The following is an 18,099-nucleotide window of genomic DNA, read 5'->3' as shown; positions in this document are numbered from 1 at the left end:
TTCGGAAAAATACATAGATTTTATAGAAATTATCTTCCTATTCTCTGTGTTCTGAAATGAGAATGATTTTAGATTCTATTATTCTATAGTAATAAAAAATGAAATCTATAGTAATAACTAGCGGACTCGCTCAAGCTTCGCTTTGACTTATTAATTTATTTATTTGCACTTCTTCCCTATCCCTACCTTACACTACCATACTCCTACCCCTACCCCTACCCTACCCCTACCCTACCTCTACTCTACCCCTACCCTACCCTACCCTACCCTACAACTACCCTACAACTACCCTACCACTACCCTACCCCTACCCTATCCCTATACCATAAACCTACCCTACCACTACCCTACCCTACCTATACCCTACCCCTACCCTACCCCTACCCTACCCCTACCCTACCCCTACCCTACCCCTACCCTACCCCTACCCTACCCCTACCCTACCCCTACCCTACCCCTACCCCTACCCTACCCCTACCCTACCCCTACCCTACCCCTACCCTACCCCTACCATACCCCTACCCTACCCCTACCCTACCCCTACCCTACCCCTACCCTACCCCTACCCTACCCCTACCCTACCCCTACCCTACACCTACCCTACCCCTACCCTACCCCTACCCTACCCCTACCCTACCCCTACCCTACCCCTACCCTACCCCTACCCTACCCCTACCCTACCCCTACCCTACCCCTACCCTACCCCTACCCTACCCCTACCCTACCCCTACCCTACCCCTACCCTACCCCTACCCTATCCCTATACCATACCCCTACCCTACCACTACCCTATCCTAGGATTTAGGGGTTTGAAAAATAGATGTTGGCCGATTCTCAGACCTACTGAATATGCACAAAAAATTTCATCAAAATCGGTCGAGCCGTTTCGGAGGAGTTCAAGTTCGAACACCGCGACACGAGAATTTTATATATTAGATATTATAAATACGAAAGTGAGTCTGTTTTTAGAATTTAAACTATCGTGAATGTTATTCATATTAATTGATTACGAAACACGACTAAAACTCACGTCAGTTTTGATCAAGAGCCAGCTTATGACTCAGGGCCCCGTATGGGTTCGAAACTAGTCGAGCATACTCCGACGTTGTATCACGTGAGTTTTAGCCGTGTTACCGTCAGAAAAATCTCACTTGGTGCCTTGTCCATTTTCCACTTAACACTGGTAAGATAAACTATGCCCAGTTAGCACAAATAAAATTCTTAGCATAGGTAACTTTTATCTCGCAAATATAAATGGAAATGTTAGAAACAGGGTTGATTAGGTTTCTACGAAAGTAGGTCTAAGATATAGATGAGAGAAAAACAAAATGTTGACGAATAGCGGCTGAATCAAAAACACCGCTTCTCTCCCAAGGCAACGAAAGAGAAAACGATATTTGAACTCCGTCGCTATTGACGATATGTATTTTTCTCTTCACGCAAGCTATAAGCAAGGTATAAACTTACATTGCTATATGTGACAGCGAACAAATACTGGTTGACCACAGTCCCCGTGGTCACCGATTTATCGACGCTGACGTCTGTGGTCAGCTCTGGCGTCTCTATCATACTGATCATCTCCTGGCCCACTCGGTGGTGCTGCATTTGAACGGATCCGAGTCTAACGGTCGCTTCTAGAGTGAACGTTTTCTGTGTGGCCGTTATTTCTAGCAGGTTTAGTGAGAACACCAAAAACTTATCGTACTCCTGCGGGGTTTGTAAAGTTTTGCGGTTCACGCTTACTATCAGTTCTGGAAAAGAAAGGATCTTTTAATTTTATAAGTTGTAGTGTTTCAGGATCCCTTATTTTAGAACGCCACAATAAACAAATCTTAAGTAAATGCCTACATTAAATTTTCGTAGTAGGTACACACTGAAGATCAGATTTTAGATAATTTCTTAATCGTACACAAACTATAACAAAACAACAAGACATAGATAAAACTGAATAAGACAAGACAAGACGGAGACAATATAAAATTTACATATGCACAAAGTCTGCTTATGTTTAATGGAAACCCAGCCTCTATACAAACTCGGGCCCAAATTATACGAATGATACAGAGTTGAAAATTCGCCATAAATTGGATAATAATTCGTATCCTTTTGACATAAAATTCATTAAATTATCTGAGTCTAACTGATAGGCGACAGTTATAATAAGTATTTGACACTAACTTGACACATCCTATCAAAATAAGATAATAATAATATTTGACAATGACATCTCATTCATTGACTGACGTTGACATTATCAAACTATAGTACCTTTCATAATAAAGAATGCTTCGACTTCAGTTAATTGCACCGTTTGTTCGCTTTCTTTCCTTTGTTTAGATCTTGCGGTGTCTCTCTTTTGCTTCTCCGCCGGGTCCAGATATTTCAACAGGGAAAGGCTCGATGCCTTTGAATCACTTGGCTGAAAATTATACCAGAACTTTATCAGTATCGGAATATCAAAAACATAGATATCAATAAAATGTAAACATACATGTAATCAATCTACTGGCCAATGATGGTATTACTTTTAATATTACCAGCTTAATTATGATTCTAATTAGAAACAAGATATATAAACTAAAATTACAATGTTTTATATTTATTCAAATGCAATAACAACAAAGTGGGGAATCAGATTTTGGTAGATTGAGATTAATTAACATTTTTTTCTAATTGTCGTTATTGTTACCTTGCAAATACTTTGGTAATTAGGTACAATAACTGATAACTGATTGTAGGTACATAAGAATTTTGAGTATAGTCGGAGGATTAATTCCAGTCATATTATAAAGTAAGAGATCCAAAAACTACAGTCTATCTTATCTATTCTAACCATAACCCTAAAATAATATAACACATAAATATCTGTAAATAGGATAATCACCATAAATAGTCACAGTTAAAAACACTGTAGATATATAAACTAAATATCATACAAACAACCAACTGTAGTAGTAATCATATAGGTACGTAAAAATATGTATGAAAGAAGAATAATTGTATGACTAACTAAAATTATAATTAAGTTTACACTGGTGTAACGATGTCTAAGTGGAATTATTCACTGCTAAATGGAATGTGGCAAAAGTTTTGCTTTACCGCACCGCAGTCATCGTCTGGCGCTATAACACTTTCGATATCGCGACCGGAGACAGCGAATGCGAATTTGTAGCAAAATATCTTTAAAAATAAATTTAGAGGTAAATAAATGTATATCGTTTGATCCACCCACATCTCTTGTTGTGTGTGCGTTTGTTTCAGTGTGTTTCAGGATAGAAGGGGAGAATAACTAAAGAGTAAAGTTGAGTGTTGGCTATAGTCGAAAGGGTACCCTTAAACCTGCACCCACAGTCACAAGTCCCAGGCACTGCCTAATATTATTCTCTACCACTCGAGGGTTTATTGGTAACATTCTTGATGGGAGTTGTGAGACCTGAAAGGCTTTCATTCAACAGTTGTTTTGCCCTATGAATCCACATCTGATGTCAACCCATCTCTGACATATACATGACTGAGTAAACTTTAACTGCCTTGTTGGTTTAGTTGTTAGGTTTTATGGTTCAATTCTTGGGTTGGGTCTTGAAATATTGAGCTTAAATTTCTTCCAAGAAACTCAGTGAGAGTTCTCAACGCGAAGTTGGGAAGTAAGCCGTTTATCTGTTTGTCCCGGTCATAATCAAAAAATATTTATTAGTGGTTGTTTCAAGAGAATAATCTATATAATCTGCCTTCTATAAAGATGAAAGCCTGGCCCTGTATTGGGGCGTTAAAATAGGTCAATAATTATGAGAAGACTTTAAAAAGAAAAGTTTTAGAATACAAACGTACCGTGTTTGTTTTCTGACTGCAATAAAAAACGGCTAAAATTGAGTAAACATGCTTATAACTAAGAACTCTGAATATGTTTAAAACTAGCCGTTAACTATTTTATAAATAGAGAAAAATATTAATTATAATAATAACCTTTAACTGGGTTGCTTCTTCAGATTGTGGTAGAGGCATGCTAACTAATATCTCACATAAAGTAAGTAACCTGAAAATATTAAATAAATTTAAGATACACAGGCACGCACAAAAAGCTATTGCACCTAGGTGGAAAACAATATTTGTTTTTCCTAAATTGTTTAATTAAATATGTTTTATAATTAATTAATTATGTTAGCAATTATAAAAAACCGTCAAAGATGGAGAACTTTGGTTAAATGAGGTAAAAGACAGTCCCGTATATTCTTATCGGCGCTACAACCCTTTGTAGGTCTTGACCTCCTCAACCACTTTCTTGTTTGTTCTTATTATTATTATTTTTTGCTTTTCCTTTGTAGTCCGCAGTCCGGTCACCCCCCCCCCCCCCTCCCCCCGTCGCCCGCACATCTCAACGAACTATAGTTTACAAGTAGTTTTTGTATCTTTAAGTATTGATCCCGTATATTAGGTATGTACTTATGTAAAAGTGTAATTATAATGAGTGGGTGCTTACCTATCCTCCGACACGCTAACAGCGATCTTTTCCAATTCTCCCATTATTTTAACTTTTGGCAACCTCGGGTCGTCAGTTATCAGGCATTTGTGAATTTGAATCACCAAGTTCGTAGGCTGCAATAAATGCAGTTGTGTTGCCACGTTAGACGCTATGGCGGAATGCCAATCTTCCTTGGGTGAAGCGATAACAATCTGTAATACAATGTTATATAGTTAATAAATTGTTAATTGACGATTAATATATAAAACTAGCGAGTTCATATTATATAATGATTTATTTATTTTGCTATCCTCCGCGAAAAGCCGACGAATCCATGCGACATCGTCACCCAGGTCCCACAAAATACTCTCTACGTACGTTTCACCCCGAAACCGGAGCATCCTTAGGAGATTTTGACTCTACAACGTGCAATTGCAAAGTCATAAATCATTATACAATCATGATGAACTTCCGCAAAGTAACGCCTGCTTCTATCCAATATTTAAAAGAGGTTAGCCCGCGAGTTCGGTTCGCGGTTCGCGTTCGTGATGAATGACTTTTCGCATTTATATATTAAGATTAAAGTATATGTTTGTGATTCCAAGTAAATACTTCGTTATTTACAGGATGACAAAACGCTGAGAAAGCGACTAGAATGTAGGTAAGCTCATGTAGATTTTTTTTAATATCGTCATAATATAATCGCTTTCTCAGCGCTGTAATCCGAAAACAATTAATTTTACACAATAACTGCAAGATACATTTTTTGTAGACAATTTTATGAGGAACAATTTTTGTAATGACCTCTATTGACTTCCGAGCAAGATATTTCCAAAAAACTGATTTTCGTGACCTTTTGACCTTTGTAACTTTTTTAGCCGGCACGATATCGATGTCGATTTTTCAATAACACCGTAATAAAGTTGTATAATAATAACAGCTTTTAATATTATAAGTTCAGGTTAAAGTGAAATTCTCGAACTAGCCTACTTGTGTGACTAATTAGTAGACATAAGTAGGCTAGATCGTAATCTTATGAAGTACCGAATTGGTGTTTACAACAGAAAAAAAATCATCATACCCAACTAAAAACCTTATGCACGCCACCGGCTGTACCTGCATTTCGGTGAGGCGGAGCGCCATGCGGTCGTAGCTGTGCTTGGCGATCTCCGTGAGGATGTCCTGCTCTGGCAACCCCTGGCGATGCAGTGCGTGCACGTCGAGAGGCGCTGCCCGCGGCGCTGACTTCACACTGATCGCACCCAGCTTCACGACCGCGCACGCTTCCTGCCTGCATTTTATTAAAGTCAAAGTCAAAGTCAAAATTCATTTATTTCAAATAGGCTTAGTTTACAAGCTCTTTCGAAGCGTCAGGTAATAATATTTAACTTAAGATAATGGTGATAATAATTATTCGAAAATTTAAAATTAAAGTTACGGGGGTTCCAAACGCGCTTTGATTCGATTTATTTATTATTTTTACAAGCGTTACATTGTTTAGGCGAGCGCTTGGTTGCAATCAAGATTGACAGTAAGAAATGATGCAGCCTATGGTGGAACGCGCTTGCCTAGAAGATGCCTATTCATTCTTAACTAGAATATACCCATGTTGTAGGTGGTTGCGGTAACAGTGGAAGGAAGAATGGAACGAAGGAGCATTCTATAATTTCGCAGTGCGGTGCAAGAACGATGAACCGTAACGCTTCGTACGCGTCCAGGGGACATCAACTACGTATGGATACAGAGCTCTGCGATGCCTGGCAGTTCTATGGTAAAAAGGTGAAGAGGCAACTAGATCAAAAAGTTCCTGAGCGCACTCTCCGAAATAATTCCAACATCATTTCTTTTTACCCGACTGCGTCAGAAGGAGGGTAATGCTTTTCGAGCGTATGTATATATGTCCATTTATTTGGTACACCCTACAGCCCAAACGGATGGACGGTTTTTGACATATAAGATGTCATCAAATTCATCAGAAGTGTGGTAGTGACATAGGATATATAAATTTTCATAGTGGCGCCCGTAAATGAGAAGTGTATTAAAAAAAAACTAAAAACTCTACTGCTTAAGCGTAATGAACTGAAAGTTAAGAGCAAGTATCACAGTATCTATATGAAATTCGTTATACAGTAATTTATATAAAGTTTTATACAGATACTGTGATACTTGTTCTTCTCTTTTCAGTATGCTTAAGCAGTCGGGTTTTTGTTTTTATGACAATTTTTTACTGGCTTTGTTGCAGGCTAACCTATGTGCCTTTTATAAAGGATCTGTAGCCAATTTTCACAACATTTTTTTCTACAAACGCCAACAAAGCGTTAGTGATTCTTGAAAGAGAATTGCTATGTAACGTGGCTACAGGCCTAGGTACCGGATTGGAATCCTGGGTCAAACTATAATATGGTGTTAATATCCCGTGCCTCTGAGGACACGCAAAGTCGTTTCCGATCATAATCATTAGCAATTGATAGTACCGTTACAGAAACAAACATTATCATCCTTAGCCGGTCAACCATCATTGGTGGTTCGTTAGAACTCCAAACCCCACTCCTATAAAAGAGAGAGGTTCTTTTTGAAGTTGGTTAAATACTTACCCCGTGTACACCCCAGTTTGCGGGACAATTATATACGAAGCAGCAATGTCTATGTCGAGCTCAATGAACGTATGGTGATGCACTGCGTACTGCATTCCCAAAGCGGATTTTTCTTTCAAATCCGACAGTTTATTCTCTGCAGCGGCTTGCAAACTGAAAAACAAATGTGCATTAGAACTTTAAGTCGCCAAGTTAGATATAAGTTGAATTGTCTCTTCTCCACCTCTACATATAATCAAACATGTTTTAACAGTGCTTCTAATGTTTTGTGTTATAATATTATTGATAATAGCTTTATTTCATCATTTTGCTTGCATTTTTAGTGACAAATATGACCTTTATTATTTAGGATTTATTTAATAAAAAGTTAAAAAAATAAAACAGATGTAAACCAATTCATCGATATTGCCATATTGCTTAATTGGCGGCCACAACAGTAGTTCAGTTTATTTGAATCAACTCACGTAGTCAAAGCGGATGATTCCGAGGGAGGCTTGAACACTTTGACAATCTCGATAACAGTTTGCGCGTCGTATATTATTTGTAGCGGGCGCGCTTGTACTTTGACGCGTTGGTCACATGTGCCATCTAAAACATACGTAACAATACAATACATAAAATATACGCCTTATCCATAAGTACGTAGACAATAGGAAATATATATGTGATTAAACTAAAAGTGATAACTTCTTATGGGAGGATATTATGGGAGGATAAACCGATTAGTAACTTAACGCGTTACGGCGCAACTATGTCTGGCTTCCCTTTCTCTCACGCATACGGCTGCAGGTTTAAGTAATCACTTCTATGGAGCGTCCAGAGACACACATTTTTTTTATGAAATGGTGGGATGAAGGGATTATATAAGGGATATATTTATAAACCACAAAAGTAATTGGTGTGGAAAGAGAATATTGACGACATTTAAAAGATATTGCTTATATTCTTTTTAAAATACATTTTCAAATAATATTATCATAAAACAAATTCTCACCTAATGGATTTGTTTCGAACAGCACATTCAAAAGATTTATGTCCTTGGACACTTCTATTGACGACACGAGTTGAGGCTCTAAGTCACCTTGAGACTTTCCAGTTACTGTGAAAGCGCGCATTTGAACATCCACCCTGCAAAAAAAGTCTTAGTAATCATCTTGGCTCTTGTCCATATAAAAATGCTCTACTATCGCTACATACTCTTCTAGGAAATGCAGCAATGAGTAAAATCCGGAATGTTAGCGACATACAATTTTAGACTGCACGATCGTCACAGATCCGGAAATGCCGCAAAGGTGAACTTGTCCTGTGATTAAAAAAACAAACTTCAATGCGTTAGCGCTGGGTCGCTGTTGCATATCAAACATAATCTTGACACTACTGCGCAAAATTTCGACGTAATCGTTGACTGCATCTGCAGCTTTTCCAGACAGATGTGCCTTTCTAACGTTGAGTAGAAAAAGGAAGTTACCACAATAACGCCTAACAGCTACACTAAACATCAATTGAGACCGCAGTTCAAGGTCAACTTGTGGAGGAATTAAAAAACACACCTCAATGCGTTAGCGCTGGGCCGCTGTTGCATATCAACCTCCACGTTCTCGACACAAGCGCGCAACACTTCGACGTGGTCGTTGACCGACACCTGTAGCTTGTCCAGACGGAAGTGCCCCTCCACCGCTACATACTCCGTCGGCAAGTGTAGCGGGGCCGTGTTCTCTTGGTAGTCGATCGCGCGGAACAGTTTCTCCTTTTCGTCTTGTGTCATCGCTTTCTCGAACTGTTTCACTACACATAATAATTTAGTTATCTTAAGCAAATGTTTGTGAGTGAGCAAACCACGTCATAGTCATCATCTGCGGTACAGGGGTGCGGGGGTATGACGACAGAAAGTTGCAACAGAGGAGAGGGTGATTATTTTTTTTTCTGATTGTGTAAGTGCCGGGCTCTTTAATGGGTCCAAGTGGCGTCACCGCCGTTTGGGCGAGCGCAGAAGCATCGCCTAATGGGACCCCTAGGCAGAATCTGAATAGATGGGCGGAACGACTCTCTAAGGGCGTCTCTTCCGATACTGGGACCTCAGCTTAGAAGGGCCGTTCTGAAGGGGTGTTTTGGTTGGTGGTTGTTGCGCTGATTATTCATTAATTCTTGAACATGCGTCACTGTATCCCGCATCCCTGTATTGCGCAGATGACGATTCAAAGAAACAGTTTTATATAAATTATACCCAATGTTATGAAAACATCAGCTAATATCAATTTAATTTGTAACATTAGCACATTCACATTTTGTAATTATGTAATGTCTACGGATCAGCGCAAGTTGGCATATTGAATATGTCACGTGTTGCGCTTCAAAGACACAGCACAAGTATAATGCAAATGTGCTAACATGCCGAATTAAGTAATCTTGAATTCAAAAAATTATTTAAATTGTACTTACTAATAGCAACTCCTTCGGTAAGTTCGTCGTCTTTCGCCGAGCTGCCAGACCACCACCCACTGAACCAACCGCGGGATTTTTTCGCCTCTTCCTCCAGTTTACCTAGCCTCTCCACCTATAACAAAGTTAGTTTAAAAAACTATAAAGTTCCGTTTGTCTGAAATGAATTTAATTTTCCACTAATAATGTTGTTCGAGAAAAAGAAAACAAATACGTACATAATTTTAGGGTTATAATTTTCCTTCTTATTTTACTTTTAATAGACCAAGGTAGCCAATTATGGAGTTTGGACCGTGGTAGCTTCGGGAATGTTCAAAATAAATAGTGTTTTTCAAAAGGTTAATCTATTAGGATTGACATTCAATACAGCAGTTGTGTTTTACGAAAGAGATTTTTAAAAATTCGACTCAGACCAACCTTATAGGACCTTATAGGACCTGCCTCACTTTAGGTTATCCCTCTGTCAAACCTATATAGATCATGATCTAACGTGTTCATACAAACTGTGTCTATAGAATCGATGTTTCATTGTATTAAAATTAAGTGTGTGTGTAAAATTTATAGTTGTGTGTATTGTTATTGGTGTAAAATATTTTCAATGTGTGAGTTGAATGTGTTATTTCGTTCCCCTTCAAAAAACGACAGACAAGTTTGTTAGTAAATTTGAGTGTGATACAAGTCTAATAGAAAGTAATTAGTCTGAGAAATGCGAGCATCAGACACCTACTAATGCTGCAATCTTTACTAATATTATTAATGCGAAATTAAGTATGTCTGTCTGCTCCCTTTTCACGGCTAAACGGCTCAACTGATCAAAATATAGGGTACTTTTTGACCCTAAAATTAAAATAGAAGGGGGTGAAATAGGGGTTGAAAGTTTGTATGCTAAGTCCTTGATTTTTAGAGTTACAGTTTTAAAAAATTGTTCATAAATCATGAAAAAAATACGAAATATATTGTAATTCAAGATTTTTTTAAATTGAACCTCTAAGTGGTGAAATAGGGGTTGAAAATTTACATTGATTTCCCTGGCATCTGCTAGTTCTGTTTATATAGCACATCTTACCTCCATTTGTATCCTTTGCCGGATGACAACCAGGTTCAACAAATCCAAAGTTTTCTCTGCATTTTCTATGACACATTTGTTTTCAGTGGACACTTTGCCTTTGCTGCTAAGCTGGCACTGGTAAGCTGACGCATAATCTTTACAAAGTTGTCTGGGGACAAAAATATTATAAATGGGAGCCAAATTCAACACAAATGTGTGTCATTATCAATTATTCCAACAAAAGAGATAAGATCAAAGTGGGTACCAAAATGTCTAGATTATAGAACTTAGAATACATTAAGAAGATTTGTCTTGGCTAATTTTTGCATAAAAGTTGATAATTTATATCGTTTTCAAATTATTTTTTGTTATATGCACATACTGTTTAAGGATTTTGTTTCCTGGTGAAAACTAACCAATTTTAACATGGTGTTGTGGTCATACCTATGTGACAGCATGTGGTTCCAATCCCAGTTCCTGCGCCTTCGTTTAACCTCTTCTTCCAATATACACTTGAATGCAAAATGCCACCACGCTTTGTAATGGCCTTTGTATGATTTTAAATCAGGACGATATTTTCTGAAATAATATTTCAAATATATATCTTAACTTTATATTTGACTTTTAATTAATTAATATTTGATTTATAATGACTTTTAATAATAGTAATAACATAATATTGTAATTGTATTGTAAACTATAATTATGTAATTTTTAGATATTATTTTCTTGTTTGTTTTATATTTAATTTTATGCGACTTGTTTTTTCTATTCTTATTGCTTTTAGTTTATCGTAGTCTGACATTTTTAATTTGCATTGTATATTTTGTCATGCATTCAGATACAGTTTTCTTGTTTTTTTATAGTTAATTTTATGTAACTTGTTGTTCTTTTTTTTATTTATATTGCTTTTAGTTTATTGTAGTCTGTCATTTTTTAATTTGCACTGTATAGTTTGACATTCATTAATTTTTAACAACTGTATTTTTGACATAATATTAATTACTGTATGCTGTGATAACCTATAATTAGCTGTGTAATAACTATATCAATTATAATGTAATTTATTAACATATAAAATTGTAGCAATAGCTGTTGGTTGTCCTAAAATAAATAAATAAACTTTCTCATAATAAAGAATTAGGACACCACACGAACTTTTGGCTTTGTTTATTAATTAAACTGACATATACCTGTATGGTGCACCTTTAGTCATTCTGTCCATGGAATCTGCTAGAAGCATCATGTCACGGTATTGAGATTTTGTGAGACTAACAAACAGCTGCTCCATGTGGAGACTCAGAATCACCTTTGGTATGCTAAACTTTACCGAATCACCTTCCGGTTTTGGATTTAATTTTAATTTCGCTGTTGCATTTATTGGGCCCAAAGCTGAAATACATTTTAATGATATTTATATTGCTATGGAAAACAAAGAACTGTGATTAAGTGGGATTATCGTAATATTTATATCAGTTTGATGATGTAAGGACAATAAATTTAATAGATTAAGTACATGTCTCTCTAGCTATGTTACGTATCGATTTTCTTTCGCGTCGACATTACCGAAAATTAACAGCAATCAGCACAGCATCGAAAATTAAAAAAATATGGGAATGACATATCCCGTATCTGATTGAAAGATCGATCGTGACGTATTGATACCTTGTCTTTCCCATTCGTTTCTAGTTTTCTAAGCGTTAGCGATTGTAGAATAAGAATAACATAGCTAGAGCGGCTGAAGCACTTAGGAAACTGTAACTCCGATAATGTAGCATTAAATCGAAACATGACATCAAAGCATTCTTTCTCATTCATTCGTTCTCAAAGGTATACCGACGATGATTAAAATCTTAGTAGAACGTAGGAATAATATGCTAGAATTAGGTAGTTTAGTCAATACATAACTAACAATATCATGTGAACATAAAGATTTTCTCGACTCCATGGAACATTGTCAAGAACATAAAACCAATATGATTCTGGAATATGGCACCCATGACCGTGAATATACATTACCATAATGATAAGATGATGGTTTTGAGGATTTTGTAGCAATTTCTCCTTTTAGTCTCTTTAGAATTTGACCAGCTTCATTTTTTGAATACTGCTCGGTAGCAGGGTTCCAATAAACAGCTAAGCCCTCCAAGCTCAAAATCTGTAAAATAATTATGGTATTACGATTATGGAATTCCAAGGTCCAACCTAAAGATTAGTACAGTATGCGCCATTGCGAGGCATATAGCTGTGCAGTGTACTCAAAAACTTGACTTAGCAGGATTATAATTGTAATTTTAGAACCCAGATAACTAGAATACCTATACATAAAATATGGAAACCTTTGAGATGTGGACATACTGTAGAATGCTTCGCTTAATCTGGACTGTGAAAGTGTCAAACCTGAAGTTCTTGCCAGAATGCAGAAGAAAACTGAGTTTATTAAAACCAAGTAGCGGACATAACTCGGACATATTTTGCGACACGATAATATCTATCGTTTTTGCTTCCAACAATTATATGATGGGCAAGATTGCAGGCCAAAGAGGAGTAGTTCTGACTACGATATAAGGGAGTGGATTGGCATAAAAACACGGAAAGCTTTTCCGTCCAGCCAAGGTCACAGAGAAGTTTTTTTTTTATTATCGTCAGAGTTAGCACGGAACTGCATGGCATTACATCGTGCTAACTGCCTCTAGGGTATTTCCCTTTTCTTTTTCTCCTCTTTCTCCATTTCTTCCTTCCTTATAATTATTTTCCGGAGCATTTGTGCATATTTCTGCCACTCGCCTTCGCTTGTTAAGCAAGCTGTCCGCCGACTTTCAGTAATGAAGTACTTTAAGAAAAAGACAACTAGACGTTTAGCGCATAGTCGCATATAATATAGTGCCTACTTTCAATAGTCTTTTAAAACAGACAGATATTTTTATCAATGCATCTATGATCTGGGCCTATTTAATATTGTGATTTTTAACTTACTTTGAAGATCTTGGTCACAGCTTCTTGTATGACAGTTTGCTTCCAATTCTCGTCAGTTGTATGGACAGACAGATTGTGAAGAGTTATACCAAACGAGAAAGGCGATTTAGGGTTTGTTATGCTATCCTCGTATCTGACGTGGATGTCGCTTATTTTGAGTTGCACGTTCTTGATTATTTGCGTTACCAATTTTTCAACAAATGTCTCATCCAGTTTATCATCTGGAATCAAAAAAAAAATGAGTTAGCAAACTATTATCTAATGTTTACGGACATTAGATAATAGTTTGCTAACTCAAAGATTTATTATTATTATTTATTGCAACAAACATATAAATACATACTAAATCATAGAACTAAGAATAAAATGCAGTGCAAGAGGCGACCTTATTACTAAAAGTGATCTCTTCCAGGCTACCTAACATGAAGGAGTATATAAACCAGTGAGACAAAAAAAAGGTAGTCTCAATAACATTTTTTTTAATTTTTTAAACTTTACTTTTTGTACTTTTCTTTAAGCTAACAATGTTAAGCCCATATTAGTACTCAGTTCGTAAAAGCATTGTAGATAACTTCTTTAAATAAACATCAAAATTGTAAACTCAAGTAGCTTTAACTTCAAGTTCAATATTTAGGAATTATGATATGCGGGCGACGGGCGGAAGGAGTGCGCGAGCATGAAGTCGTGCGCGCGGGGTATCGCTACCCCTCCTGGTCCGCGCGGATCATCGGGAGTGTTACGAACGAATTTGTCAAGCTATAATGGCTTCTATATTATGACTCAAATAAATGTAGACTTTACTAAAGAGACAACTCATACCCTTCTCTGCTTCTTTCTTCTTTGCTTCTTCAACTCGAGCAAGCTCTGCTTGCTTGGCAGCCAGTGCCATTTTCTCCTCTTTCTCAGGATCATATTTGACTTCTGCAGTGGGATTCACAATAAGAAATAATCTTTCTATACTAGCTTCCACTGATGCACCATATAGATTTTTCCATGGTATTTTAAGTACAAGCTTTCCTGTAAAAAAATTAAAACTCGAAAAATTAAACTAATTTTAACAACTACCCTAAAAGGAAGGAGGCCTGGAGGAGGATGTAGTAGGCTGTTAAAAAAGGCTGATGATGATGATGATTTCAGTATGAATCATCATTATCATCAGACTTCCAAACATCCCTGAGTTGTCTGCATGCAGCTAATCCCTGCGATTCGCTTGATGTTGTTATTCCACAATGAGAGAATATTGTTTGTTACCCATTGTGATCTCCTATGAAATTAAAAGAATTAAACATGGTTCGTCATAAATAATCCATTAAAAATGAGAAGTCTATATGTCTGTGAACTTTAAAGAGCTGAACTGCTGAACTAATTTGGATGAAAGTTGATAAAGAGATAAATTGAAACTTGGAGCAGAACAAAGGCTACATTTTATCGCAGATAAATCAATGGTTCCTGCTCGGCCTTTGTAAAAAACAGAATTTCATGCAAATTGTGTCACAGACGTTTGCTACAGTTCATTTCATGTAAGTACTGGTGACAGTTTGCTGGGATTCACGATAGTAGTACGTATTATGAACGTCATACAGGCGACTGTCACCGTACCTATGTTATGTGAAAAACACTTTAGTATTTAATAATTGCAAAATAAATGTATATATAATATATAATTCTTTATAAGTATTTGTCATTTTAACATAACCAATATAATATAATGATATTGATATTGAACATTTAATTGGTTACAACAACCTGTAATCCTATTAAAATGTGATTGTTTGAAACCTTTAAGCTTAAATACATTGCAAACAATACTAAGATAAGATTATTACTTATAGATTAGCACATGTCGGAAAGTAAACAATTTATAAAAACATTATAAATACAATCATAAAGTAAGCTAATTTATTAAAAAAACTAAAAATGTATACACTATATAAGTTTTGTTATCTTAACAACACTTTAGATTACATTATATAGTGTTATTGAAGGTCACAATTATTTATAGGTATCAAACAATATCTAGACTGAGTAATTAATCATTTAAAAATGTATTTTCATGTGACCAAAATTAATCACAATGAAAAACAGAAGTATCAACAGAGCTCTATTCTATAAATCAAAAAGATGTGGGTAGTAAGTCATACACCACCTATGGTAATTAATTGGAGGGGAGTAAGCACCACATTACAAAAGACAGATTGCCGAGTAACAGAATAAGAGAAAGAAGAGAAAAAAAATTACAACTTTCATCATCATCATCATCATTAACAACCAATGGACGTCCACTGCTGGACATAGTCCGATTGTTATGTTTGGTAGTCATTGCAAGTAGACAGTACTCCACTTGCAAGGACTACCAAACATAATTGTCTGGAGCCGCCAGCATCCAGCGACTCCCTGCAACCAGCTTGATGTCCACCCAGTGGGGGGTGTCGACCCCCCACTAGGTGGACCGAGGACAACAAGAAGACCTAACAATTCAGTGTTAACTTTGACAATCATTTGATTTGGATTATTTGACTCAGTATATTATTATTATAGATTTTTATAGATTTGGATTATTTGACTCAGTATATTATTATTACAATCACAAAATATTATTATATAAAGGCTATACTATAATTGATTTATCCAGATATCATGGGTTCAACTTCATATTGGACATCTTTTTTGATGAAGATGATGACTATGACTGTTATATTTTTATTCTTTACAAGTTAGCCCTTGACAATCTCACATGGTGGTAAGCGATGATGCAATCTAAGATGGAAGTGGGCTAACTCACTAAGAGGAGGATGAAAATCCACACCACACAACATTGTACCGTAACACTTAATCGCTTGGTGGTATGTCTTTGTTGGTAGGGTGGTAACTAGCCACTGCTGAAGCCTCCCACCTACCAAAACCAGAATAATTGGAAAGGAAGGGAAATATAATATAGGTTCATTTATTACAGGGGTATATAATATATGTAACATTCATATAGAATATCATCCTATAATTTGATACTACCATTATACAGTAAAGGTTACAAAAATAAGTCTTCTTTATAACCAAAATAGAACAATAATAATACATAACATAAGACTACAACAGCTTACCTATATAAGAAGTTGCTAACCTAAAGTAATTGATTCTTTACATAACAATTGTTATAAACTTCAAATATATTGGGAACAACACTTAACTACCTAAAATATGTGAATCACTAACAATCAAACAGGTATTCGAGGTCATGATGTCACTATGACCTACGTTGCTCCATAATAATGGGGATGATGACTAGGTTGGAATATATTGATTTTTATGATACATTTGGATAAATAGGGTCAATGTTAACTAATTTATAAATAAAAAGCAAAGATTGTCTGGATATATGCAAAATAAATGAGATTATAAAATTTCAAAAACTATTAAATTTTTTTTATCGTAATTAGATAAAAATTTATACAGTTTTAGCTTCCTTACATTAAATGGGACATTTTTTAATATATGAACTATAAAGATAAACGCACAAATAACAAAGATATTAGTAATTTTGTTTGAACGCGCATACAAATCACGATCATTACATTGCCTATGACGTCATTTTTTCGAGCCATTTTGTATGGAGTGTTTTTCAGGGATCCGCGGCAGCGCCGCAAATCTGACTCTTTAAATCCCTGTAGCTCCGAAAGTAATGATCGCAGATACCCTGTTATTTTTACAAAATTGCTTTACTATAAGTATACTCTTAATTTATATACAATTTAAAAAACTGTCATCATCCCTATTAGTAAGAGATCTAAGTTGCATGCTAACTATTATAGCCTTGCAAGTAGGTTATGTTTATTGATTTTATTTTTAAAAGAATAGCTGTGTTGTATGATGTTACTCCAGTTTTTAGCAATGTTCTATGCAATACCAATGTCACTATATAATAATTAATATATGTTCATGTTTTTTAACAAGTTTCGACTTTATATAGGTAAGTAATTTATAGAAATACAAAATAATAAAAATGTTATTTAGACAAAAATTAGATAAACAAAAGAAAGACTAGTTATAAAAATGGTGATGACAAATTTGAATACCTAGCTGAACTATTTTAAATATGATAGATAACATTTGTGGCAGAGCCTTTATTTGTTATGCATGACTGTTTTTTTTTTTTTTTTTGATATAATTTAGTATTATTAATATTACTCGCAATATTAGAACTGAAAATTTAATAACTTTTCTGACTATCTCTTTAATTAAAATTGTGAGGTACTTTTACAAAAAAAAACAGTAACCATGAGGCTGAAATTGGAACCTACTGCTTTTCAATTTAAGTGCATTGCACAATTAAACCTTAAACATATTTTACCACATTTTGATAGATAAAACAAAAAAAATAACCAAGTAACATATATAATAATATATAATAATATAAAGGCTTACCTAAGTGGCCATAAACAGTTTGAACAGGTATGTTAAGTTCCTCCAAAGCATTTTGTTTTAGTATTAGATTTTCTAGTACAACATCACCTGTAAAATATATCATCATTATCAATCCATTTTTGGCTCACTATTGAGCACCAGCCTCCTCTTAGAAAGAGAGGAGT

At 35.7% G+C, this 18,099-nt stretch overlaps 1 protein-coding gene across 3 annotated transcripts in view; it reads right to left on the bottom strand.

Annotated features, from left to right (window-relative positions):
• Positions 1-18,099, bottom strand: part of LOC112042854 (intermembrane lipid transfer protein Vps13) — a 58,952-nt gene that overhangs the window by 40,171 nt on the left and 682 nt on the right. For all 3 annotated transcript variants that reach the window (XM_024078029.2, XM_024078028.2, XM_024078030.2), the window contains exons 2-18: positions 17,936-18,022; positions 14,336-14,533; positions 13,517-13,737; positions 12,560-12,698; positions 11,734-11,932; positions 10,985-11,119; positions 10,559-10,709; positions 9,493-9,607; positions 8,604-8,838; positions 8,048-8,181; positions 7,518-7,641; positions 7,054-7,206; positions 5,576-5,750; positions 4,478-4,671; positions 3,964-4,033; positions 2,269-2,419; positions 1,468-1,751 (exon numbers count right to left, since the gene is read on the bottom strand). In XM_024078029.2, coding sequence (XP_023933797.2) covers positions 1,468-1,751; positions 2,269-2,419; positions 3,964-4,033; positions 4,478-4,671; positions 5,576-5,750; positions 7,054-7,206; positions 7,518-7,641; positions 8,048-8,181; positions 8,604-8,838; positions 9,493-9,607; positions 10,559-10,709; positions 10,985-11,119; positions 11,734-11,932; positions 12,560-12,698; positions 13,517-13,737; positions 14,336-14,533; positions 17,936-18,022 — 2,765 coding nt within the window. The remainder of the gene's footprint in view (positions 1-1,467; positions 1,752-2,268; positions 2,420-3,963; positions 4,034-4,477; positions 4,672-5,575; positions 5,751-7,053; positions 7,207-7,517; positions 7,642-8,047; positions 8,182-8,603; positions 8,839-9,492; positions 9,608-10,558; positions 10,710-10,984; positions 11,120-11,733; positions 11,933-12,559; positions 12,699-13,516; positions 13,738-14,335; positions 14,534-17,935; positions 18,023-18,099) is intronic.

Source organism: Bicyclus anynana, chromosome 12 (assembly GCF_947172395.1).
Source record: "Bicyclus anynana chromosome 12, ilBicAnyn1.1, whole genome shotgun sequence".
Lineage (NCBI taxonomy): Eukaryota > Metazoa > Arthropoda > Insecta > Lepidoptera > Nymphalidae > Bicyclus > Bicyclus anynana.
The sequence above is the reverse complement of the archived record's forward strand: the minus strand, read 5'-3'. Positions and strand labels throughout refer to the sequence as shown.